Below are 27,666 nucleotides of genomic sequence, written 5' to 3'. Positions count from 1 at the left end.
GAGAAGGAAGGAAGGAAGAAAGGAAGGAAAGTGATGGGAATAAGGAAGGAAGGAAAGTGATGGGAATGAGGAGGAAGGAAGGTGGAAGGAAGGAAGGTGATGGGAATGAGAAGGGAGGAAGGAAGAAAGGAAGGAAAGTGATGGGAATGAGGAGGAAGGAAGGTGGAAGGAAGGAAGGTGATGGGAATGAGAAGGAAGGAAGGAAGCAAGGAAGGAAGGTGATGGGAATGAGAAGGAAGGAAGGAAGAAAGGAAGGAAAGTGATGGGAATGAGGAGGAAGGAAGGTGGAAGGAAGGAAGGTGATGGGAATGAGAAGGAAGGAAGGAAGCAAGGAAGGAAAGTGATGGGAATGAGAAGGAAGGAAAGTGATGGGAATAAGGAAGGAAGGAAAGTGATGGGAATGAGAAGGAAGGAAAGTGATGGGAATAAGGAAGGAAGGAAGGTGATGGGAATGAGAAGGAAGGAAGGAAGAAAGGAAGGAAAGTGATGGGAATGAGAAGGAAGGAAAGTGATGGGAATAAGGAAGGAAGGAAGGTGATGGGAATGAGAAGGAAGGAAGGAAGAAAGGAAGGAAAGTGATGGGAATAAGGAGGAAGGAAGGTGGAAGGAAGGAAGGTGATGGGAATGAGAAGGAAGGAAGGAAGCAAGGAAGGAAAGTGATGGGAATAAGGAAGGAAGGAAGGTGATGGGAATGAGAAGGAAGGAAGGAAGAAAGGAAGGAAAGTGATGGGAATGAGGAGGAAGGAAGGAAGCAAGGAAGGAAAGTGATGGGAATGAGAAGGAAGGAAAGTGATGGGAATAAGGAAGGAAGGAAAGTGATGGGAATAAGGAAGGAAGGAAAGTGATGGGAATAAGGAAGGAAGGAAGGAAGGAAGGAAGGAAGGAAGGAAGGAAGGAAGGAAGGAAGGAAGGAAGGAAGGAAGGTGATGGGAATGAGAAGGGAGGGAGGGAGGCGTCACAGCTTCTCATATAGAGAGGAACCATCCCAGGAAGCCTGATGAAAACCAAGGAGCCAACTGATGCTGAAGCCCGAGCCTTGACATGACTAAGAAAAGCAAACCAACATGATTCAATCTGGTCCCCTTCAGATGTGTTGAACTACTTATTCTACTCTGCCTCTTTAGGGCCAGTGGTAACCAGACAATCTGGGGATTACAGTTCTTTGCATCTAAAGCTTAACAAGTTTGAATAGGCTGGGTCTAGCTTAATTTCACCCTAGCTGTTTGTTCCAAAAACACTTCAATAATACATTTGATCCTCTCCCATCTGTTTCACCCATTTAGTTCACTTCCCCTCAACCTTGCCAATTGTAATTATTTTGTCCTTCAGACAATCATGTTATTCCACAGGCCCAAAGTATATGATCATTGCTGATCATTGCTTTAGAGCAAGGGTCTCCAAACCTGGCAATTTTAAGATTTGTGGACTTGCCTTCCCCTCTGCTGCGCACGCTTCTCCCTGCGCCGCTGTCAAGGATCCAGCCAGCACTTATCTCCTTCATTGCTGTCCACCTGTGGCTGCGGGGACGTGTTTGGCTCTGGGCCTATCTCTTGGCCTTCGGTGTCCTCCGGAGGCATTGCCAGAGAGGAGGGTCCTGGAGAGGGAGGCCTTGCCAACTCCTCTCCCTCACTCTCAAAGTCTGCATCTGTCGATAGCCCAGGCTCAGGCAACGGAGCCACAACACCCTTTCTCATACTTGTAATGGGCTTCTTGAGGTACCTTGAGATGTCTTTTAAGTGGAGATGCTTTAGAACAGAGCTGGGGAATTCTGGGAGTTGAAGTCCAGACATCAGAAACACTGGAATAAAAGAGCCATTGCCTAGCAGCCATTTTAGGTGGAGAATCATTCATTTTGCAACCGGTTCCGGTGGCACTATCCCTGTTTCACAAGTTCATAGGATGCTGTTACATTTTCTTCATAAGATCGTCTTGTTCCAATTTCCATGAAAAGTACTGTACATTTTTGAAAGCTGCTTCACGGTTTCCTTTAATGAGATAGGGCTGAATGTTAAGTTTTTAAAGATGAAGCAACCTATTGGAATAGGGATCACTTAGAAAGTGTTTGCAAAATGGAAACAAGAACTGACTTCCTGTATTTCAGTATACAGCTACTAATATGATTAATTCATACATTGACTCTCGGTTAATGTATTGCATTTCAGTTGTAAAACTGGAAAAAAACCTCAATTTTAATGAATATTGGGGCACAATAATGTGCTTTTCCCTGTTAAATTGATCCAGCTATTAGTTAGAGGCTTTAAAAACACAATTCTCCACCCTGAACCTCCATTTTGCATGCAATAAATTTCCCGATCTTTCTCGAAGTTTGAAAATGCATTTCAGCTTGGCGGAGGAGCAAACAAATCTGACCCATTTAAGAACTGCTAAGTGATGGAGAAATGAACTCTTCTTTGTATAGTTCAACTTTGCCTCAATGGATGCAGATTTTAAAAAGCTGAAATGCATATATTACATTTTGTGAGTGTGTGTGTGAATCTGGAAATCTCTTCAGTCTTCCACCTGCTGTGGAAAGGAAGCAGTATCATCTCCAAAAAGATCTTTAATTTTGCTCATCCATCATATATTTATTTGGCATTGATTGAATCACAAAGACATTGTGCTGAACTAAAATAGCCACAGGAAACTAGAACAATTTGGCTTCCCTCTTTCTCTCTTTCAGACTTTAAGAAGCTTCCACTTGTTTTCATAGAAAATAGAACAATGGAGTTGGAAGGGACCTTGGAGGTCTTCTAGTCCACCCCTCCTGCTTGAGCAGGAGACCCTATATATTATTTCAGACAAATGGTCCAGTCTCTTTTTGAAAACCTTCAGTGATGGAGCACCCACAATTTCAGAAGGCAAGCTGTTCCACTGGTTGATCGCTCTCACTTAGGAAATTTCTCCTGAGTTCTAAGTTGCTTCTCTCCTTGATTAGTTTCCACCCATTGCTTCTTGTCCTGCCTTCAGGTGCTTTGGAGAATAGCTTGACTCCCTCTTCTTTGTGGCACCTCCTCAAATAATGGAACACTGCTATCAATAATCTGCACATCCACGTTGCATCCACATACCTCTAGGACAGCATTTCTCAAAATTGACAACTTCTAGACAGGTGGGCTTCAACTCCCGGAATTGAAGGCAGCATGATGTGATTGGTATGATTTTGTAATGTTCTGCATACATATGCATAGTGTTTCTCTAATTTGAAAGCTTTAATAAATGTAGACCAAATGACACAAATCCCCACCCAGCCATTCTGGGAAATACACGTTTTAAAATTTGCCAAGATTGAAAGAAATACTGCAAACTATCTAAGTTCCTTTCCTTCCTTTTCCTTTTCCTTTTCCTTTTCCCTCCCCTCTCTCCTTTCCCCTTTTCCTCTTTCCTCATCCCGTTCCTTCCGTTCTTCCCATTTCCTCTTCCCCCTTTCCTCTCCTCTTTCAACTCAACTCCCCTCCCCTCTCTTCTTTCATACTAGAAGGGACTTGTGTCTTCCTGGAAGCTACTAACAGCAGGGCAAGAGAGCTCTAAAGCTAAACACACTTACCCTACAATGAAGTGTCCCAGCAAGGACAAATCTGGGCATGTGGTCAGTGGTGGAATTCAATTTTTTTTACTACCGGTTCTGTGGGTGTGGCTTGGTGGCCGTGGCTTGGTGGGCGTGGCAGGAGAAGGATACTGCAAAATCTCCATTTCCACCCCACTCTAGGGGACGGATACTGCAAAATCTCCATCCCCACCCCACTCTGGGGCCAGCCAAAGGTGGTATTTGCCAGTTCACTACTCAAAATTTCCGCTACCGGTTCTCCAGAACCTGTCAGAACCTGCTGAATTTCACCCCTGGATGTGATGCTCCTACTGGTTGGTAGCTAAGATAACATCACACTGACCTCTAAGTGAACGGTTTCACATACCTATTCCTGACCCCTTTGGGGACTGTTAAAAAGTGTTAGTCACTCCATAGCTTTAGAGCCAATCTCCCTGAAGAGAAGGCAAGTCATATTCTACCCACAGCATACATTGTCACACCATGCTGTATTGTTATAGGTTGATAATTAACCTAGCATTACGTCCTGTAAATCAAGGTTAATGGTTTGGTGTATTGCATGAATGGGGATTATTTATCAGGTTAGTAAAAATGTAACTTAATGTAATGTGGAACAAATTAGATAGTCTCTGGCCACCAGTAGAAGCAAATATTTCTGTGTTTTGTTTATTTTTATGCTTCGTATTTCTTAACAGCTCATCTCTCTTGGAGCTCAATGTAAGATTGCACTAAACTGGGGGTTTGTTTGTTTCACCTCAGCTTATTAAATAAATAGGAACTGAATAAAGTGACCTAACAAGTTAAGCCAAAATCAAGAAATCCATGTATGTAGCATAATACACATATCCAGCCTAATTCTTTCCTTCTTACAACCATTGAGTCTTTCTAAAAGGTAAAGTTATGCAGTTCAGTGCTCTCCAGATATTTTCAGTGGTGGGCTGCTGGGGGTTCGCAGGGGTTCGGGAGAACCTCTAGCTAAGATTCTGTGCAGTTTGGACAACCCCCAAATCCCACTCCTGGCTGGTCCCACCCACCCCACCCCGCCCCTCCCAGGAGTCCCTGGGAGTCCCATTTTGGATGCAGGTAAGTGCAGGGCATGCACGGAGGCTCGGGGCGGGTGAAAAATTGCCTACCGGAAGTTTGTGAAGGGTGGAAGCAGGCCCGTTTCTGTCCTCCAGAGGGCCTCTGGAGCCTGGGAAGGCCATTTTTGCCCTCCCAGAGGCTCAAGGAAAGCCTCCGGAGCCCAGGGAGGGGAAAAACGCCCCCCCACCCATGGTGCAGGAGGCTGACTAGGCCACACCCACCATGGCCACGCCCACCCAGCAACTGAGCAGAGAACCCCTTGCTAAAATTTTTGAAGCCCACCCCTGGATATTTTGAACCATATTTGCCCAATATATGTCAGCTGGAGCTGATGAGAATGACATCTGGAAGATACTAAATTGACCAAAACCTCCACATTTAGTAGCCTCCTTTGATATTCCTTTCCGTTATGGAAGGGGTGGGTAACGATGGCCCTTTGATGACTTGTGGACTTCAACTGCCAGAATTCCTAGGCCAGCCTGGCTCAGGAATTCTGGGAGTTGAAGTCCACAAGTCATCGAAGGGCCATCGTTACCCACCTCTGCCTTATGGGATGAATTCAGCAAAAGATCCGGTACCTGTCGAAACTCATTTATTTCTCTAGCGGACTTAATTCTGAGATAAGCACACTTTGGCAAATCGAGCAGAACCTCACGAAGTACAGAGGGGATTGTCTTGCCTCAGTGGATGGATGCAAGATGATTGACATGTCATGCCAGCATGGAACATATGCAGGCTGGCTGAGTAACTGGCATGAATCATATGCTCGGTGTTGTTGTTTCGCCCCAGTTGTGCATTTGGGAAAAGAAGAGCAATTGTTTTAGGAATCAAGCTATGACAGGGAAAAAAACAAACAAAATGTATGGCCTTGTTTATTCATCCACTAAAAATTTCAGGGTGAGCTTAATTGGACAAGTTCTGCAGGCCAATTTCTTAATGATGTACCAGAAGTGCTTTGGCTTCCTTGTGAGTTATCTATGCAGTCTGAAATAATGAGGTAAATGAAACGCTCAAATGGCAAAACATACAGGTAATTGAGAGATGGGGAGAAAGCCACAAATCTCCTTTTAAGGCTCTAAATGCAACTGGAGAAAAGATCCATTTTTCAGAGCAGTTTTGACCAGTGGAATTTCACATGTAAAGCTGAGATCTCTAGCTAAATTGGTCCATTATTGAAGTTCTCCAGGAATGCTCCTTTGACTCTCTGTCCAGAAATGGTTCAGCAAGGGTTGTTGTTGTTGTTGTTGTTGTTAGTTGCGAAGTCATGTCCGACCCATCACGACCCCATGGACAGCGTTCCTTCAGGCCTTCCTGTCCTCTACCATCCTCTGGAGTCCATTTAAGCTCACGCTGATTGCTTCAGTGACTCCATCCAGCCACCTCGTTCTCTGTCGTCCCCTTCTTCTTTTGCCCTCAATATTTCCCAGCATTAGGCTCTTCTCCAGTGAGTCCTTCCTTCTCATTAGGTGGCTAAAGTATTTGAGTTTCCTCTTCAGGATCTGGCCTTCTAAAGAGCAGTCAGGGTTGATCTCCTCTAGGACTGACCGGTTGGATCGCTTGCAGTCCAAGGGACTCGCAGGAGTCTTCTCCAGCACCAGAGTTCAAAGGCCTCAATTCTTCGGCGCTCAGCCTTCCTTATGGTCCAACTTTCACAGCCATCCATTGCAACTGGGAAAATCATAGCCTTGACTATACGCACTTTTGTTGACAGGGTGATGTCTCTGCTTTTTAGTATGCTGTCTAGATTTGCCATAGCTTTCCTCCCCAGGAGCAAGCGTCCCCAGAAGCAAGACACTCAGCAAGGGACTGGAGGCTAAAACATATGAAGAACAGTTGCAGGAATTGGGTATGTCTCGTCTAGACCTTGGAGGACTTCTAGTCTAACCCCCTGCTCAAGCAGGAGACCCCATAGCATTGGTTAATTGTTCTAACAATGATCCTGATCCCCTTCCTCATCTGTCTGTTTGCAACCGCTGTGCAGGATTGAAAGGTTGACCAGTTTGATTCGGTAATTTGAAACTTAGAACTTTACCCTCTCTTGTTCCAAGGAGCTAGGAAGATGCTATGTGGTATGTATCCTGAAAATAAAAAAACAATACAATATTTAAACTTTTAAAACAGTCCTGACATGTTGGGATGCTCAGCGTGACGTCTTCAGCTTAGCACATCCTGTTCTGGAAGAGCTGTCACCCATTTCCTAAGAGCTCATAGTCTGTGACTGATTTCCAGCAAGCAGAGGCTGCTGAACTGTCCCATCCTCTACATAAACAGTCAGAGCAAGGATGAATGCTTTGGATGCTGTTAAAATAACAACACAGGTAGTCCTCGACTTACGACCAAAATTGAGCCTGGCAATTATAATCGTAAGTCATGATGGTTGTAAAGCAGATCATTATGTGACCTTTATCGTGCCGGTCATTAAGTGAAAGCCACACTCATAAAGCAAATACCACGGATGTTAAGCAGATCCATTGTTTGTTAAGGGCTGGTCTTTTCCAGGAAATGCTGGTTTCTGACAAGAAGTCATCAATTATGGTCATGTGACCGTGGGGGAGGGCTAAAAATAACCATTCCCATTTTCATTGGCTTCTCATGAGAATGGGGAAGAGCTGATGTTACTAATCTTGAATGACCAAGTGGGTCATTCAAGAAATTTACAACTCCCATCCTTATGGCCAGTGGCCAGAAAGTCTCAAATTCAATCTCTAGCCATATCTAGAAAGGATGGGGTGGAAATTCTTCCTATCGGGCTACTTGGCTAATAAACCAATGGTCAGCTGTGGTGTAAGATGGCTTCCTAGACACAGAGAAAGCCGTGGTGGCGCAGTGGTTGGAATGCAGTATTGCAGGCCAACTCTGCCCACAGTTAGGAGTTCGATCCTCACCGGCTCAAGGTTGACTCAGCCTTCCATCTTTCCGAAGCCGGTAAAATGAGAAACTGAGATTGTTGGGGGCAGTATGTTGATGTTGTAAACCACCTACAGTGTGCTATTATGCACTATGGAGTGGTACATAAGTCTAGGTGCTATTGCTATATAGCAGTGATGGCTAACCTTTTTGCCGTTGTGTGCCAAAAGCATGGGGGAGCGCAGGGGGGGTTGCATGCACACGTGCCCACATGCATAATTCAATGCCCCCCTGCCCCGTACATGCGCATGTGACTCCCTGCACCCCGTTTTGGGCCTAGGAGGCCTACCTGAAGCCTCTGGAGGGTGAAAACGGCCTCCCCACCCCCCCCAGAGGCCCTCCAGAGGCTGGAAACGGTACGTTTCCCAACTTCCGGTGGGCCCAGTGCCAGTCCCCGGGTGCCAGAAGCTTTCCTTGATGCTGGGAAGGGTGAAATGGCCTCCCTCCTCCCCCCGAGGCCCTCTGGAGGCTGGAGATGACCCGTTTCCCAATTTCCGGTGGACCCGGTAGGCCCATTTTTTGCCCTTCCCAGGTGCCAGAAGCTTTCCTGGAGGCTGGGGAGGGTGAAAACAGCCTCCCCCACCCCCGGAGACCCTCCAGGGGCTGAAAACGCCCTCCCAGAGCCTCTGCATGAGCCCTGCACTTACCTGGCATCCAAAATGGGCAGCATGGAGAATCCTGGGAGGGGAGGGGCGGCGTGGGCAGGGCCAGCCAAAAATCAGCTGGCTGGTGCACACATGCACGCTGGAGCTGAGCTAGGGCAACAGCTCGCATGCCCGCAGATATGGCTCCACATGCGACCTGTGTCACGCGTGTCACAGGTTCGCCATCATGGCTATATAGGATTCAAGAAGAGATGTTTTGTTTCTAGACGATTCTTTCCACCAAATAAATAATTTTTTGGAGCTTTATTTTGAAAGTTCCTGGGAAATCTTTAATTTCATTTCCTGAGGAATTGTCTCAAACCTAAGAACGTATCCTTCACACCCATCAAATGTTTAACAGACAATTAGGAGGAAGATGTGAGATATCTAAGGCCGATGTGGAGTCTACAGCCAATATATCACAGAATTAGAGCGTTGCTCTCTTTTCATCTCTGAAACATTGTGTGAGCTTACTTTTGACTCATAGGAATGACAAATGCATCCCAGAGCATTCCTTGACCAATGGAGCAAAATGAAGCATTGTTTGCACCATGTATCTGACTGAGTCATCTCCTCCCTAGACAATCAACTCCATCTCCCTCAATGATCATTCATTTTTACGTCCTTCCATCCGTTCTAAGGGAGGCTGCAAGAAGTCACTTCCTGTTCTTTTCCCGTTGCTGCTCTTCTGGTTATGAATGGGAATAAGAATCTATGATGCCACATGGGTATGACAGCATGGCAGAAGAATTAAGGTAGTTGAGCTATTCTGTCTCTTTCCAACTTCTTCCACGTAGTTGTGGAAATCGATTATATGCTGTCAAGTCATGGTCAACTACCCTGTTTCCCCCAAAATCCCCTGATAATAAGCCCAATGTTGTGACCCAGGCCCAAGTAGGTAGTAATCGACACAAACAGTTCCAAAACAAACAGACTTTATTAGAACAGCTGAGAATTAACTCATTCTCAGTGTAGTCCAAACTAAATGAAAACAAACTCTTCATAACACAAATTCTTCAGTCTAATCACCAACCTTGGTATAATTAGGCAAACTGCTAAAGGCTTCTCTTGGCAAAAGTTCAGAAGCAGAAGACGCCAACAAGAGAGAAGTGCAGCAAGACTATCAACGTTATTTTCCGACAAAAAGCCCAAGAGCCGTTGCTGGTCTTTTAAGCCTTATGGGAGGGGCCAATCATCTCTTGGGCCTACTCCCGAGTCGTCCTCTTTGCTTTAGCTGCTCCTGCCTTCTGGCAGCTCTTCTCATACATGCACTAGGAACAGGCTCCTCCTGTTCCTCTGCCTCTCTACTGTCAGTCTCTGGAGGCTCTGGAGTCCGCACATCACTCCCCGATGGCCCTGGCCCCATCTCTGCCTCTGATGCAGAGCCCTCATCCGGGCCTTCCCCAGCCTCCAGGACTGGCCCATGTTCTTCCTCAGCCTCATCGCTGTCCAACTCTGCAGACTCTCTAGGCTGCTGGCCAACCACAACACCCAATGGGTTTTTGAGCGCATGCGCTAAAATAAGCCTCCCCCCAAATAACCCTCCCCAAAAATATTTAAACACAGAGCTGGAAATCAAGTAAGATGGCAAGAGGAGCCCCATCTTGCTCCAAGCGCCCCAAAATAATAAGACCTCCCCAAAAATAACGCCAAGCGCTTATTTTGGGGTTCAAAAACATATAAGACAGGGTCTTATTTTTGGGGAAACACGGTAATTAATGATCACATATGTGATTCATGACAATCTGTCCCTCACTTGGTCTTTCAAGTCTTTTAACTGTGCATTCTGACTGAATCCGTCCACCTTGCTATTGGTTGTTCTTTTCTTCTCTTTCCTTTCATCTTTACTAGAATTGGAGCCTTCTCCAGAAACTTATGTCTTTGCATGTGTCTGAGATAGGATAAAGGAGCTGGAAGGGACCTTGGAGGTCTTCTAGTCTAGACCCCTGCTCAAGCAGGAGACCCTGCACCATGCCAGAGAAACGGCTGTCCAAACTCTTCTTAAAAGCCTCCAGTGATGGAGCACTCACAACTTCTGAAGACAATTTGTTCCACTGATTAATTGTTCTCACTGCTAGGAATGTTCTCCTTAGTTCTAGGTTGCTTCTCTCTTTGATTAGTTTCCACCCATGGCTTCTTGTCTTGCCTTCAGGTGCTTTGGAAAATAGGTTGACCCCCTCTTCTTTGTGGCTCAAATATTGGAACGTTGCTATCATGTCATGAAATTTGAGACTAGTCTCTGGTGCCTTGCATGAGAACTGATTTGTTCAATGTCCCACTTGTTTGATTCCTTGGCTGTCCAATGGCATTCTCAGGCTTCTTCTCCAACATCCCGGATCTGCGCACTTTCCGCCGTGCTCTTAAGACCCTCCTATTCCAGCAAGCCGGCCTGGCCTAATTTTCTCCCCTTTCTTTTAAATTTTTAAATTGAAATTTTAATTTGTTTTAAATTATTGGGATTTTTAATTGTCTTGGGCTAAATTATTTAATTTGGTTTTAATTATGTTTTTAACTTTTGTATTTATGTATTTTATTCTGTGCCTGTTCACCACCCTGAGTCCTTCGGGAGTAGGGCGGTATATAAATTTAATAAAAGTAAAGTAAAAGTAAAAGGAACAACATATTTAAAAAGTGTAAAGCTGTGGAAAGAGACATGGATGTGCAGCTAGTTTGCTTGTCTTAAGAATATGAAAAACCATTGGCAAGCACTTTGGCACTTACCTAAAACTGAAAGCGATTATTTTTGAAGCACAGTTCTCTGTAGCAAGATTTATTGAGAAGAAATAAATCTTTAGCAAGATTTATTGAGAAGAAATGGCCGGGGTTACAAGAATTCTGGCAACTCAACTATTTTTTTTTCTCTAGGACCAATATATCCCAAAGTATGCTGAAACAGTCATGTCCTTCCTTCCTTCCTTCATTCCTTCCTTCCTTCCTTCCTTCCTTCCTTCCTTCCTTCCTTCCTTCCTTCCTTCCTTCCTCCTTCCTTCCTTCCTTCCTTCCTTTCTTCCTTCCTTCCTTCCTTCCTCCTTCCTTCCTTCTTTCGTCCTTCCTTCCTTCCTTCCTTCCTTCCTTCCTTCCTTCCTTCCTCCTTCTTCCTTCCTTCCTTCCTTCCTTCCTTCCTTCCTTCCTTCCTCCTTCTTCCTTCCTTCCTTCCTTCCTTCCTTCCTTCCTTCCTTCCTTCCTTCCTTCCTTCCTCCTTCCTTCCTTCCTTCTTTCGTCCTTCCTTCCTTCCTTCCTTCCTTCCTTCCTTCCTTCCTTCCTTCCTTCCTTCCTTCCTCCTCCTCCTTCCTTCCTTCCTTCCTTCCTTCCTTCCTTCCTTCCTTCCTTCCTTCCTTCCTTTTTACTACCGGTTCTCCGAACTACTCAAAATTTCCACTACTGGCTCTCTAGAACTGGTCAGAACCTGCTGAAACCCACCTCTGCTTCCAACCCTGTTAATCTATGTCCCTTTAACATATTTGTAAAGATCTGGATGCACTCACCAGCATAAACATTGTGATGTGGGCCACATAGGCAGGCCATTTGTATCTTCATTTCTACTGCCCAAACTACATGTTCCATCAAGGACAACCAGCTTGATTTTATGGCTCATTTGGACCATATCATAAATAAAAGCAGCCCAGCTTGTTATAATAATGCTCTCTGCTGGAAGTTTGATAAAACGGTCTGCATTAACAAACGTCAAGGCATGAGGAGGAGAAGGAGGAGGAATACCGTGTTTCCCCAAAAATAAGACCCTGTCTTATATTTTTTGGAACCCCGAAATAAGTGCTTGGCCTTATTTATGGGGAGGTCTTATTATTTGGGGGCATGTGGGGCAAGATGGGGCTCCACATACCATCTTACCGGATTTCCAGTTCTGCGGTTAAATATTTTTGGGGGGGCTTATTTTCGGGGGGGGGAGGCTTATTTTAGCGGAGGCACTCAAAAGCCCAATTGGGCTTATTATTAGGAGATGTCTTATTTTCAGGGAAACAGGGTAGTTTGAAATATTAGCCTATCATCTGAAAGAATGGGAAGTGTGGTTATATTTTGTTGAAAATCACTTGCTCAGGCCAGCTAAATGTTTCAAGAAACTAAGCAGAGCTTTATTTTCTGGAGAATGCTGATAGCTTCTGCTAAAGTCTTCAATTGTAGCTTTCTTTAAAATACTGGTTTTTGTACAAATGGCTGTCCTGCTATCTGGGTTGCTGATGGATTGATTATGGAAACACTTACTGAACACTAGAATAAAATACCTTTTTTTTTGTCTAATAAATCCATTGTTACAATGTGAAAGGATAAATAAGAGTTCAATCACCATATATATTTCTGATAATGATACACAATTATAATAAGTTGCAATCTGTCATTATTCAATTATTCCATGTTTTCTCTTATTGTTACTTTTTTATTATATAAAAGTTTATACACTAACATTCCCCATTCTCTTATTTCTATCACTTATTCTAACTTTTAATTGTATCACCTTTTACTAAAAACATTTTCTTTCTATCCTACCTAACTTCTAGTCATGTCACCTACCTAAAAAAAATAAAAAATAAAGAGAGAGAGAAGGAAAAGCAAATCAAAGCAACAACAGAAAAGAAAAATCATCTATCCATCGTCTCTTGCCCGTTTCAATACTTTCATTGCTATGCTTTTTTTTAACTTGCCTCCCAAATAAGAGTTCTGATGACATGAAGACCAATGTATTGTTGATGCAAATTCACCTTCAATAGCAACATAACTTAGACTTATATACCACTTCATAGTGCTTTTATAGCCCTCTCTGAACGGTTTACAGAGTCAGCATGTTGTCCCCAACAATCTGGGCCCTCATTTTAACAACCTTGGAAGGATGGAAGGCTGAGTCAACTTTGAGCCACTGAGAGTTGAACTGCTGGCAGCTGGCAGACAGTAGAAATAGCCTGCAATACTGCATTCTAACCACTGCGCCACCATGGCTCTTCAAAGTGTGAGTCAGCTGCTATTCCTCAACTGCTCATAATTCCCATTAAAAAAAGCAAAGAATCATGTGTGAACTTACAATAAAAGGTGTCCTTGCGGATTTTACTTCACTCCCCATTGCCAACTCTAGGGGCTTGTGCTCATCTTCATTTCAAGGCCATTTAGCCAGTGCTGTCTGAAGACATTTCTGTGGTCCTGTGGCCAGTGTGACATCACGGAATGCTGTTACCTTCCCACTGAAGTGGTACCTATTTATCTACTCGCATTTGCATGCTCTCGAACTGCTAGGTTGGCAGGAGCTGAGGTGAGGACAGGAGCTCACCCCATCAAATGGTGTTCGGGTCTCGAACCTGGGCTGCTGGCTTTCCCGCCAACAAGCCCAGCATCTTAATCTCTGAGCCACAATGCCATCCATGAACATACACGTAATCCTTGATTTACAACAGTCACATTTTTCAGTGCCATTGTAACTTTGAACGGTCACTAAATGAACTGCTGTAAGACGAGGACTACCTGTAGTTCATGGTTCATCATGTTGTGAGACTCCAGTCATAGTATTAGCAGGTTTTATGAACCAGGCAGCCATGTAGAAATGTTATATAACTTACTTGCTTGGACATAATCATGTATGGTATATGCACACAAGAATTACATTATATTAACCTTGGTTTCAGTATGTTAGATGAATTCTGCAATTAAATGAAATATAGTACATTTTTACAAACACTGATTATTTATGAGCAATATAGGGTGGTTTTTTCCGTTTATTTATTTGCATGTGATCTGTTGAATAAGCTAAGATATCATGGGCGAAGCAGAACCCTTAAGTGGGTAGATTCTTTTATGCATGATAATTGTAGCAGTATTGTTAAGACACCCAAAGATGGAGAAATATTGAAATGCCCACAACCGGGGAGTGGATTGGGAAGATGGCTGAATTAGCATAGATGGCAGAACTGACCTACTGTACTTGGTCAAGGACAAAATAATAAGTACCTTGAGTAAAAGACTGGAAACCTTTTATAGATTTTTGCTGAAAATGGAAAGAAGTGAAATGGTGATTTCTGGATTTGATGACTGAAAAAGGATTAAATAAAGGGATGAAGGGATTATCGTACAGTTAAAGAGGGAGGAGGAATAATGAGTTTGTAACTACTGTAAAGAAAGGCAGAGATTGCTTCTTTAATTATCTTTTCCCCCCTTTCTTGAATTGTATTATTTTCTGCAATTTTTCTTTTTCCTTTCTCTCTCTTTCCTTTATATATTTTGAACTTGTCTTTCATCTGTGCAATCTCTTTCCCTTCCTCCCTCCGCCCCCTCTCACACACACACAATAACAGAGTCGGGAGAGAGCTTGGAAGGCTTCTAGTCTAATACATACATACAGTGCTGGGATTCAGTCAATTCGGGCCGGTTCGAACAAACCGGTAGTTAAATTGCTGGCTGGACCGTCCCCTCCCCGCCCCTCCCAGGAGTCCCCACATGCCCCATTTTAGCTCCCAGGTAAGTGCAGGGAGGCCTCCTAGGCCCAAAACAGAGCACAGAGGGGGGTGCGTCTCCCCCCTGCGGCCCATTTTCACTCCCTGGAGGCTTCAGGGAGGCCTACTAGGCCCAAAACGGGGGGCGGGGGGGCAGCACCTCCCCACGGCCCATTCTGCTCCCAGGGGGATGCAGGACGCTAAGTGCTGCCTGTCACACCTCCTGGCCATGGCCATGCCTGTCCAGCCAGTCATTAGGGCAGAGAACCAGTTGTTAAATTATTTGAATCCCACCACTACATACATACACACACATACATACATAATACCACACATTTAGACAACTAAGTAGAGGTTAGTTCAGGGGTGAAATGCTCCCGGCTCGGACCGGATCGCCTGATCCAGTAGCGATGGCGGCGGATGGTTCGCAGAATCGGTAGCAAAAATCCCTGCACACACACACACACACCCATGACCAGCTGAGCCATGCGATCATCAGAGGCTTTTTTTTTTTACTTTTAAAAGCATTTTTCTACTACCTCTTCGGCCGAAAAAAATGCTTTTAAAAGTTAAAAAAAAAAAAGCCTCTGATGATCGCACGGCTCAGCTGGGATCGTCAGAGCCTTTTAAAACCATTTTTTCTACAACCTCTTTGGCCAAAGAGGTTGTAAAAAATGCTTTTAAAAGCCTCTGACGATCCCAGCTGAGTTGCCTGATCGTCAGAGGCTTTTAAAAGCATTTTTTTCCTGCAACCTCTTAAGCTTGTAGAAAAAATGCTTTTAAAAGTAAAAAAAAAAAAAGTTGGCCATGCCCACCCAGTTATATTAACCCCCCCCCCACACACACACCAAGCCACGCCCACAGAACTGGTAGTAACAAATTTTACATTTCACCACTGGGTTAGTTGTTAAGGTTCAAGCATTTAGCCAAGAAAAAAAAAACCCAAACATTTTGTAACTTAGTGCAGAGAGCGAACCTACCCACTAAAATGTAGCACTACATTGGACTAGAAATCCAGATATTGTGAACTCTAATCTCACTTGAAACCTGCTGGGTGACTTTGGGCCAATCCTTCGCTCTCAGCCAGAAGGAGGCAAGGGCAAAACCCTTTTGAAATCATTGCAAGAAAACTGGAGGGACTTGTCCATACGGTCCCAACAACTGACTCAGAAAGGACCCCCCCCCCACAATCCCCTCTCAACAATAGTTTATTTGCTCATTTACGGTATGCATGCTACCCAAAGCTCCATCCACCAGCTGAAAAGTTCTAGCATTCGCATAATGAAGACATTTCTGGAAATGGCACATGAATCAAACATGATCTTTGTCTTGGTCATTAGTCAACGAAGCAATTTCATCAAGCCATAAAGCATAATTTTTGATGGCTTGTATCATGGTTGGGAGACAAAGTGTCACCTTGATGTTTGGAAAGGAGGAGTATAATTCAGAATGTCCTCTTCCTTGTGTACATTTCAGGAAACAGGTGACAGATCCACCGCCCCCGAGAGAGAGAGAGAGAGAGGGAGGGAGGGAGGGAGGGAGGGAGGGAGGGAGGGAGGGAGAGAGAGAGAGAGAGAGAGAGAGAGAGAGAGAGAGAGAGAGAGAGAGAGAGATGCAAGCTTTGAGTATGGCTCTCTGAAAGATGGATTTATTTGTGATAAAATAAGTCTGGGTATCAATAGTGAAAGCACACACCGCCACCTTTTGAGGAAACATAATTTAAGTTTACAAGTAGCAATTGAGATATATCCTACCACAGAACTTACTGACAAAATGGATGAAAGCTTTAGGGCAGGATAAACAGATTGACAGTGTCAATGCAGCCTCCAAACAACCGCTAAGCATGAAGAACCATAAGTGCCAGCACAAAATTCATCTACACAACTCTCTCTCTCTCTCTCTCTCTCCCTCTCTCTCTCTCTCTCTCTCTCTCTCTCTCTCTCTCCCTCTCTCTGCAGTTATCATGTATAAAAACAAGATTCCATAACTTTTTTGCAACTGTGTGTCCATCATTGTTGTGAGAAGGGGGGTTTTCAATCTACATTTATCTTTTGTAAAGTGTGGAATAGTTTAGGCCGCAGGGGTGGGCAACTATGGCCCTTTTATGACTTGTGGACTTCAACTCCCAGAATTCCTGAGCCAGCCATGTTAGCTCAGGAATTCTGGGAATTGAAGTCCACAAGTCATAAAAAGGCCATAGTTGCCCACCCCTGGTTTAGGGATGCTAACCTATCCTCAAGAGGTCATTTGATTTCCCTTCCCCTTTGAATGCATATCACCCTCTCCCCACTCTCTCTCATCTCTCTCTTTCTCATCTCCCTCTCTCTTTCTTTCTTTCTTTCTCTCTTTCTCATCTCTCTCTCTCTCTCTCTCTCTTTCTTTCTCTCTCATATCTGTCTCTCTTTCTCTCATCTCTCTCTCTCTCTCTCTCTCTTTCTTTCTCTCTCATCTCTCTCTCTCTCTCTCTCTCTTTCTATGCAGTTATCCTGTATAAAAACAAGATTCCATAACTTTTTTGCAACTGTGTGTCCATCATTGTTGTGGGAAAGGGGGTGAGGTGTCAATCTACGTTTATCTTTTGTAAAGTGTGGAATGGTTTAGGGTTGCTAACCTATCCTCAAGAGGTCGTTTGATTTCCCCTTTGAATGCATATCTCCCTCCCTCTCTCTCACCCTCCCTCCCTCCTTCTCTCTCTCTCTCTCATCTCTCTCTCTCTCTGAGAAAAAATAGGAATTCTTTCTGAAATCCACTTTTGTTCTCTCTAAGAGATGGAAGTTCCAAGTTTATATAACAGTCATTGCTTTATTAAAGTCAGTTAATCTTCTGCCAAGGGCTACTTTGCTTTCTCTGCATGTCATTTTGGGTTCCATAACAGATAGAAGGCATTATATAGATATACTGCAAAAAAGAAATAGAAAATAAATAATCCTGACCCATAAGCAAAAGTTTAATAGACTTTGGATTTTCCCTAACAGCATGCCATAACAGCTAAAATTTTAGCTTATCAGACTATTTTTCCTCACTGGTAAAAGCAAAATTATTAGGTTCATTTTTATATATTTACTGTTATGCCAAAAGAGATTTGTCAATGTTTTTTGTAACTATTCCTAGAGGGAGGGAATGTATGAAACAGTTTCCTCACCCTTTTAGAAGAAAAACAATATAAAATTTCTCCTTTGCTGTTCTTTAAAAGCAGCTTCAAAAGATTATTTGAAATATTATCCGGTACAGTGTTGACTTTTAGAAAATTTTATTTGGCTGAGACCAGACTCAATTTAATTTCATTTAAATGTGAAATTAAATATGATAAATAAGGCTACTCTTATCACATTAAATTAAATTAAATGTGATAAATAGGGGTACTTTTATCACATTAAAAATAAATAACTTTCCGAGGTCTTGGACAGAACCCAACAGCTAATGAGTCTGTTCTGAACGTGGATATTTGCTGCCTCCCTGTGGTTAAAGTGAATTATTTCGTTTTTTTTTTGAAATGAATCTGTATGAAATGAGAAAAATAAAGCATAAAAATGCTTCGGTCTTTTGGTTTTGTATTGTGTTCCTCTCTTCCATGCATGAAAACCTTAATACCCTGTTTCCCCCAAAATAAGACACCTCCTGATAATAAGCCCAATTGGGCTTTTGCGCGTATGCGCTAAAATACCCCCCCCCGAAAATAAGCCCTCCCCAAAAATATTTAAACCCATGCGCAGCAGGTCCCCTCCATTTCCTCTGGTTAGGGTTAGGGAGATAGAGCTGGAAATCAGGTAAGACGGCAAGAGGAGCCCCATCTTGCTCCATGCTCCCCAAAATAATAAGACCTCCCCGAAAATAAGGCCAAGCGCTTATTTCGGGGTTCAAAAAGAATATAAGACAGGGTCTTATTTTTGGGGAAACATGGTAGTTCTTTTTAATTAATTAAATCCTGCCTGCCCTTGTCTGAAATGGTATAGGGTCTGTGAGCTGGACTAGAAGACCTCCAAGGCCCCTTCCAGTTCCCGAAAATAAGACCCTGTCTGATATTTTTTTGAACCCTGAAATAAGCGCTTGGCCTTATTTTCTGGAAGGTCTTATTATTTTGGGGCACATGGAGCAAGATGGGGCTCCTCTTGCCGTCTTACCTGATTTCCAGCTCTGTGTTTAAATATATTCAGGGAGGGCTTATTTTCAGGGGGGAGGTTTATTTTAGCACATGCGCTCAAAAGCCCGATTGGGCTTATTAACAGGGGATGTCTTATTTTCGGTGAAACAGGGCACAAGTAGCCCTCAATTTACAACCACAGTTGGGATTGGACACTTCATCCTTACCTGGCATAATCGTTAAGTGAGGCCTCATATGATTTTGTGACCTTTTTTGCAGCGGTTGTTAAGCAAGACATCACATGATTGTGATTTGCCACCATCCCTGCAAGTTCCCTCATTGGCTTTGCTTGTTAGAAAGTGGCAAATGACGATCATGTGACTCCAGGATGCTGCAGCTGTCATAAATGCGAACCAGTTGCCAAGTGCCTAGGTCAGGGGTCAGCAACCTGCGGCTCCGGAGCCGCATGCGGGTCTTTGGGCCCTCTGCTGTGGCTCCCTGTCAGGTGATCCCACCACTGGCTGGCCCCACCCCTAGTCCTCCCCTCCCATTCACTCCTCGCCTGGCCTGAGAAGGTAAGGGCGACGATGGAGGATGGAGAAGTGGCTAGGGCAGAGACAGAGAGATACAGACAGAGGGGGAGACAGAGAGACATAGAGACACAGAGAGAGGGAGAGGGGAAGAGAGGGAGGGAGGGGAGAGAGAGAGATGTCAAAAGAATTTTGTGGTTCCCAGTGTTTTTTAACAACTGGTTCTCGGCCCTAATGACCGGCTGGGTAGACGTGGCTAGGGGGGTGGTGGTCATGTGATTGGTGGAAGTGAGTGACATCGAGTTGGCCACGCCCACCCAGGTTTTGTGGCTCCCGATGTTTTCTTTTCTGTGGGAAACGAGACCAAATGGCTCTTTGAGTATTTAAGGTTGCAGACCCCTGGCCTAGGTCACGTGACTGGGAAGATGCTATGAGGGTCATGTTTTTCAACACCTGTTTCCCTGAAAATAAGTCCCAACCGGAAAATAAGCCCTAGCATGATTTTTTCAGAATGTTCTTAATATAAGCCCTACCCCAAAAATAAACCCCAGTATCAGTATTTCCCAAAAAATAAGACATCACCTGAAAATAAGCCCTAATGCGTCTTTTGGGGCAAAAATTAATACAAGACTCGGTCTTATTTTCGGGGAAACATGGTTGTCATTTCAAACGGACATTAAACGAATGGTTGTAAATTGAGGACTATGCATACAGATAGTCCTTGACTTACAACAGTTCATTTAGTGACCATTTGAAGTTACAACGGCACTGAAAAAAGTGACTTATGGCCATTTTTCACACAACCATTGCAGCATCTCCATGGCCACATGATCAAAATTTGGATGCTTGGCAACTGACTCGTGTTTATGACGACCGCAGTGTCCAGGAGTCACACAATCCCCTTTTGCAACCTTCTGACAAGCAAAGTCAACGGGGAAGCCAAGATTCATTTAACAGCCAGGTTACTAGCATAACAACTGCAGTGATTCACTTAACAACGGTGACCAAAGAAGTCGTAAAATAGGGCAAAACTTTTTAAACAACTGTCTCGCTTAGCGACAAAAGTTTTGGGCTCAATTGTAGTCATAAGTCGAGGACTACCCATATTTTTTTTGGGACACTGTAGGAATCTTTGGCTTAACAACAACCTTGCAGTCAGGATAAAAGCTCTCTCTTTATCTCCCCAACCCTTTTAGAGAATTGCCGATAGAAAGAACCCCTGACAATATTTCAGTTTCCCTTCTTCTCTTTTCCTCCAGATTTCTGATCGTGCTGGGATGCCTGATTTTAGCAGTGCTGACCACTTTTGGAGAATACGAAAAAGCTTCTGGATATTGGCTCTTGCTTTTGGTAAGCAAAAATGGGCTTATGGCAAAGTTGTTGATATACCTGTTCTGCCAAGGTGACTTGAACAGGATTCCTTCCAGAGGTGGTATTCATCCGGTTCGGACCGATTCGGGCGAGCCCGTAGCGGTGACCTGCGGGTGGGCCTGCCCACCCACTCAGATGCAATCCCGTCGTTTTTTTTAAAATTTAATTTCTATTCAACATTTACATTTTTAACATCCTTGTCACGTTTTTACAGCTTTCCGATACCGGCATCTTTGATAATATCTATTTTATCTTTTAACCAACTATATACACATACATTTTATATATTACTTACTCATTTCTATATTCACTACAATTTATACCTATCTATTACACAATAACTATTTTGCTCCTCTCTAATATCTTCTCTTACGTTTATACATTTATATTTTGGATTCTTTCTCCAACCAATTACACCATCTATTCCATGCCTCGTAATAAATTGTTTCCTCTCGGTCTTTTAACTTATATCCTGTCTTATATTGCTGTGTTTTTGACGTTGTACACATGCGCGGATGGCATGCACAAGCAAATTGCCATGTTTTGTGATGCCGCATGCATATGCACACACATGCATATTTTGTGATGCCACACGCATGCCACACACTCACATTTCTGGTGCTGAGCAATCTGGTAGTAACAGTAAGTGAATCCCACCTCTGGTTTCTTCCCTTGAAGGAGTTTAATTTTTTTAAAATTTATCCAATTTATTTGTCCAATTTATACGGCCACTCATCTCGCTCAAAATGGCTCTGTGAGTGGCATGCAAAAAAAGCAAGTTTGTAGAGATTCTCAGTCACCCAGATCATGGTTGTCCCAAAGGTGCTTTTTTCAGGAGGCAACTGGACTTACTCATTTTTTTTTTCTTTTGAAGACGTTTCGCTTCTCATCCAAGAAGCTTCTTCAACTCTGGCAGGATAGTAGGGGTAATGGAAGGATTTATACAGGGGTGAAATGTAAAATTTGTTACTACCGGTTCTGTGGGCGTGGCTTGGTGGTGGTGGGGTAATGTGACAGGGTGGGCGTGGCCAACTTTTTTTTTTTAAACTTTTCAAAACATTTTTTCTAATGCTTTGAAAAGCCTCTGCCGATCAGGCAACTCAGCTGGGATCGTCAGAGAGACTTTTTAAAAAATGCCTCTCTGCCGATCAGGCAACTCAGCTGGGATCGTCAGAGAGGCTTTTTAAAAAATGCTTTGAAAAGCCTCTCTACCATTTAGACAATTCAGCTGGGATCGTCAGAGACTTTTCAAAGCATTTTTTTTACCACCTCTTCGGCCAAGAGGTTGCAGAAAAAAATGCTTTGAAAAGCCTCTGACAATCTCAGCTGAGCCGCGCGATCATCAGAGGCTTTTTTTTTAACTTTTAAAAGCATTTTTCTACTACCTCTTCGGCCGAAAAAAATGCTTTTAAAAGTAAAAAAAAAAAAAGAAAGCCTCTGATGATCGTGTGGCTCAGCTGGGCATGGTGAGGAGGGCGCAGGGATTTTTGCTACCGGTTCTCCGAACCACCCGCCACCATCGCTACCGGATCAGGCGATCTGGTCTGAACCGGGAGCATTTCACCCCTGGATTTATATTATTTTAGAAAAAACAAGGATGTCCAGTTGCCTCCTGAAAAAAAAAACACCTTTGGGACAGTAAAACCAAGTTTTAAAACTTTTTGCAAACCCATTAAAATAATCAACCTGGATAAAAACAAGACTATGATAGGGAAGATATTTACATGAAGTATAACCAGACTTCAAGCTCCCTATTTGATCCCTAAGCTTGCTGGGGAAAAAAACCCCCAAATTTTGAGAGCTTTAGAGAAGATTATTGGGGTGATCTAGCTTCATTTGGGAGGGATAATGGTCCAGAGGACAGATGCAATGGCAAAATTGACTCGCTTCCTGGATCCCATCAGGTAGAACTCTTCGGTGGGTGAGACCAGGGGTGGGTTGCTACGGGTTTGCACGGGTTCGGGCGAACCCATAGCTAACATTATAGTTGTTTCAGCGAACTGTTAAATCCCACCCCTGGCTGGAGAATTCTGGGAGTTGAAGTCCACAAGTCTTAAAGCTGCCAAGTTTGAAGATCTCTGGAATAGACAGTCCCAGGTTTAGCACGCTTCCTTGATGTAAGGGACTTGCATGGTTTCCAGTAGATGTGGACAAAATATATCAGAATCAAAATGTCCTGACTCTGAAAATCTTGTTCCTGGCTTGTTGGAAATGCTCTGTCAGAGTGTTTATAGCGTGACTACTATTTTGAGACCACTCAGGAGCAAAATACAGGACACAGAGGTTTGTCTTACCAGCAGTGGTTTATATACAAGACTTCTATATACATACATACACGTGGTAGGCACATACCAGGCAATCAATCAATCAATCTTCATCTCTACATGGAGAACTACAATGCAGATAGAACACAAGCAGGATACACGAGGAGAGAGAAAGAGAGAGAGAGAGACCCTCTAATGGCCTTCCTTATATAGACAGCTTCTTAAAGTGGCAGTAACCCTGCTGACTCATCCTCAGTTCATCATCTTGATTTACAGCCTTATAATGGCTAGTCAGCTTTAAATCTTCATTACCCTGACATGCTCCATTACTGGAACAAGCTTCCCAACCTTACTAGAAATGCTGTGAGGTCAGAATCCGTCAATTCAACCTTACGGGAAGTCTTCTATGATTGGAAATTTACTGGAAGGATTCCATTGTAAATGGAATGGGCCACCCCGGTTTTTCTGGGAGAGTTTCAGTCTCTTGAGACAGGACCACTTCTGGTGGGGTCAGTGACTCTTCCAGTGACCTTCAAACTATTTACTAAGTTTGCACTACTATTAATCTTCTCATCTTCTCTTCGTTCCCATCACCCATCTCCTTCCACTAACGACTGTATGACTGTAACTTTGTTGCTTGTATCCTTACGATTTATATTGATATTGATTGTTTCCTGATTGCTTATTTGTACTTTATGACTATCATTAAGTGCTGTACCTTATGATTCTTGATGAACGTATCTTTTCTTTTATGTACTCCGAGAGCGTATGCACCAACAAATTCCTTGTGTGTCCAATCACACTTGGCCAATAAATAATTCTATTCTATTCTATTCTATTCTATTCTATTCTATTCTATTCTATTCTATTCTATTCTATTCTATTCTATTCTTGTCAGACCTTGGAATAGAATAGACGAGCGCTGGAACGTTTCAACCTTTCCCATAATTTTAGTTTCCAAAGCAAACTGGATTTTATTTTTTTCATGGTAGGCTTGTGGGCTCCAGCAAAGTCTGGAAATGAGTCATCTTACCATAAGTCTCTACCGGAGAAGGCAAGAAGGAGCAAGGGACCAAAAAACACATCACTGAGCCTTAAGTAGTAGCATGTGATGTTACTCAACACATGCAAAAAGGTGGAGCTTGCATCCTATCATCACGAATCATGTCTTGCTCCTATGGTGTTATTATGGCTAGGAACAGATGCAGAGATGGGCTGCTGGGGGTTTGCAGGGTTCGGGAGAACCTCTAGCTAAGATTCTGTGCAGTTTAAAAGAACCCCCAAATTCCACTCCTGGCTGGCCCCACCCACCCCACCCCTCCCAGGAGTCCTCACGTGTCCTGTTTTGGATGCAGGTAAGTGCACAGCGTGCACGGAGGCTCGGGGAGAGTGAAAAACGGGCCTACTGGAAGTTTGGGAAGGCTGGAAACAGGCCTGTTTCCAGCCTCCAGAGGGCCTCTGGAGCCTGGGGAGGCTGTTTTTGCCCTCCCAGAGGCTCAAGGAAAGCCTCCGGAGCCCGGGGAGGGCAAAAATGTCCCTTGCTAAAATTTTTGAAGCCCATCCCTGAACAGATGTCTAAGCATAGAGTAGTGGTCTGGGATAGATAATGGATGGGACCATGGGACAACCATGCTTTATGTCTTCTGGAATTGTTGGGAATCCTCAACATGGTTGAATTGGCTTTAAAAAGGGCTTCCTCAATTTGGGATCTTTTAGAGCAGGGGTCCTCAACCCTCGGGCCATGAACCAGCACTGGTCTATGGCCCATCAGGAACCAGGACACACAAGCAAGCGAAGCCCCATCTGTGCAGAAGTGGGATTCAGGCAGTGGGCGAAATCCTGCCCCTTCCCCAGTCTGCAGAAAAAGTGCCCTGAATGGAACCGGTCCTTAGTGCCTGAAAGATTGGGGGCCACTGTTCTAGAGCCAGTTTGGCCTAATGGTAAAGGTGCTGGCTTAGGAGCTAAGAAACCATGAGTTCTAGTCTCACCTTAGGCATGAAAGCCAGCTAATGTGACTTTGGGCCAATCACCAGGAGACAGTGAGTTCTAGTCTCTCCTTAGGCATGAAAGCTGGATGGGTGGCTTTGGGTCAATCACCAGGAAATGGTGAGTTCTAGTTCCACCTTAGGCATGAAAGCCAGCTATGTGACTTTGGGCCAATCACCATGAAATGGTGAGTTCTAGTCTCACCTTAGGCATGAAAGATTGGCTTTGGGCCAATCACCAGGAGACTGTGAGTTCTAGTCCCATTTTAGGGATGAAAGGCAGCTGGATCATTTTGGGCCAGTCACTCTTTCTCAACCTATCTCACCTCACAGGGTTGTTGTTGTGAAGACTGTAGGAGCAGGAAGGAATAGTAGATATGCCCATTGCCTTCTCATATGTACATACAAGCAGTAATAAAAGTGAGCCAGGCTAAGATTCGATATTGGGATAAAACTCAATTATTAGAAATCCAAATCTTTGGTCAAGACAGAAGTGCCTCTTCCGTGCCAAGGTGCTGAGATGACAAACGGTATTTGACGTAGGTACAGAATTGTAAAAGGGCAAACTGACCCTAAACAGATACATCCTGTTGTTTAATGTTTATTGCACCCCAAATGTCATGTAGATTCTAGAGAGGAAATACTGTTTTCCTTACTGTCCTCTTTACTGCTTGTGAGGCGCCTTTGAGCCCCTTATCTCCTTTTATTATGTCTTGAGCTCCGGAGCTGAAAACCTGAGCCTGTGGGAACAAGGCTGTTATGTCTTTCCTAGAGATAGATTAAAGGGTAGCTTCTGCGTGTGAAATGCATCACTCTCTGTAATAATTTTGCCTTTATACTGTATAAATATCTGGTCAAAATCGGCCATCTTTGTTCAGACCCTTCGCTGTCTTTGGACTGTTTGAACCTTGCGCAATAAACTCTTTCCTGCACTGAAGAGCTTGCTCTAGTCCGTCATTTTTCCTATAACAAAAGCAGGATGAAAAACCAAATAAATAAATTCTTCTATTAGGCTACTGCCTCCACCAAACCCTAGCCAGCGGGTTTGTGAAACATTCTGCTTCCAGCAAGATTCTCCTTATCCAAATTCATTTCTTTTGAGCACCTAAGAATTGTTTTATCGAGCGATATACTCCTCTCAAAATTTTGTTATTGCAAGTTTTTCTCTCTCTCCCCCCCCTCCCCCATGTTCTTTCTGATAGGAAACTTTTGCCATTTTCATCTTCGGAGCAGAATTTGCCTTAAGGATCTGGGCAGCTGGCTGCTGTTGTCGATACAAGGGCTGGCGTGGAAGGCTGAAATTTGCCAGAAAGCCTCTCTGTATGTTGGGTAAGCATGTGACGCTTTTACATCACGGCTTCTTTTCCGAGCAGGAGTGGAAAATAAATCAGTCACAGGTTCCTTTCTTTCTTTCTTTCTTTCTTTCTTTCCTTCCTTCCTTCCTTCCTTCCTTCCTTCCTTCCTTCCTTCCTTCCTTCCTTCCTTCCTTCCTTCCTTCCTTCCTTCCTTCTTTCTTTCTTTCTTCCTTCCTTCCTTCCTTCCTTTCTTTCTTTCTTTCCTTCCTTCCTTCCTTCCTTCCTTCCTTCCTTCCTTCCTTCCTTCCTTCCTTCCTTCCTTCCTTCCTTCCTTCCTTCCTTCTTTCTTTCTTTCTTTCTTTCTTTCTTTCTTTCTTTCTTTCTTTTTTTTTTGCTCAGAAACACCAAAATAGACTCTGCCATTGTAATGAACCCCTCCATCCATCACTCTTAACTAAGCGTTAACTTGTGGCTTGGGTGCTTGATGGCCGCGTGGCCACTAGATGGCACTCAAGGACCACCCAAAATAAAGGAATTCTATTTTTCTTTTTTTAAGGAAAAAAATAAATAGCCCAGGTCTAATGAGATAAGTGTTTATTTCTTCCCTTTGATTTGTATTCGAACTTTTCTCCAACGGAAGACGACCGATACGTAGCATTCTAAACCATCAGGGCTTCTCTAGCACGATTACAACAACCCCGTTTCGTAGTGCGGAAGGACAGACTACCCAAACTGATGATAAACACATTGTTCTCGTTTCTGCCCTTCCCTTCTCGGCCCTCCCCCATCATCAGGATGACCCATCTGCCAATCCAACCGGAGCTGTCAATCAAGCACCCACAGACTTGACTAGGTGGCTCAGTGGCTAAGACACTGAGCTTGTCGATCAGAAAGGTCGGCAGTTCAGAGGTTCGAATCCCTAGTACAGGTCTCCTGCGTGAGCAGGGGGTTGGACTAGATGACCTCCAAGGTCCCTTCCAACTCTGTTACTGTATTTAAATGAACCATCATAAATCGAGGACTACCTGTATTGATAATGTCTTGGAGATGTGTAAGTCAGGGGTCCCCAACCCCTGGTCCGTGGACAGCCACTAGTCCACTGTATGCCACCAACCTGTCCGCGCAAACAAGCGAAGTCCCATCCGCAGGATGCAGGCAGCATGCAAAACCACGCCCCTTCCGGTCCACGGAAAAAACTTTTCTCCGGTCCCTGGTGCCCAAAAGGTTGGGGGCCACTGGTGTAGGTGATATTCTCATCATCCTAAAACAACTTAAGTAGATAAAGCTGCAAACAAGGAAATTAGATGAACTTGAAACAGATGTTTGTTTGTTTTTAATTCCCCAAGAGTGTTGTGGCCTGTTGGCCGCTGGTCCCTCCGGCAGCTGAATCAGATGAGGAGCAGGAGGTGTGGGAGTCAGGGCCAGCATGAAGGCAATCAGAGAGCTCCGAGGGGGAAGAGAAAATGGAGCTGGCAGAGAGAGAGACAGAGGCAGAGCCTGGGCCGTCCGTCAGCCCTCAGATGGAGAGTCA

At 43.9% G+C, this 27,666-nt stretch overlaps 1 protein-coding gene across 1 annotated transcript in view; it reads left to right on the top strand.

Annotated features, from left to right (window-relative positions):
* Positions 1–27,666, top strand: part of KCNQ3 (potassium voltage-gated channel subfamily Q member 3) — a 183,262-nt gene that overhangs the window by 130,895 nt on the left and 24,701 nt on the right. The window contains exons 2-3 of the mRNA XM_060681826.2: positions 20,480–20,570; positions 26,043–26,169. Of these exons, the coding sequence (XP_060537809.2) occupies positions 20,480–20,570; positions 26,043–26,169 (218 nt within the window). The remainder of the gene's footprint in view (positions 1–20,479; positions 20,571–26,042; positions 26,170–27,666) is intronic.

Source organism: Pantherophis guttatus, chromosome 3 (assembly GCF_059756535.1).
Source record: "Pantherophis guttatus breed Tessera chromosome 3, ASM5975653v1, whole genome shotgun sequence".
NCBI lineage: Eukaryota > Metazoa > Chordata > Lepidosauria > Squamata > Colubridae > Pantherophis > Pantherophis guttatus.
The sequence above is the reverse complement of the archived record's forward strand: the minus strand, read 5'-3'. Positions and strand labels throughout refer to the sequence as shown.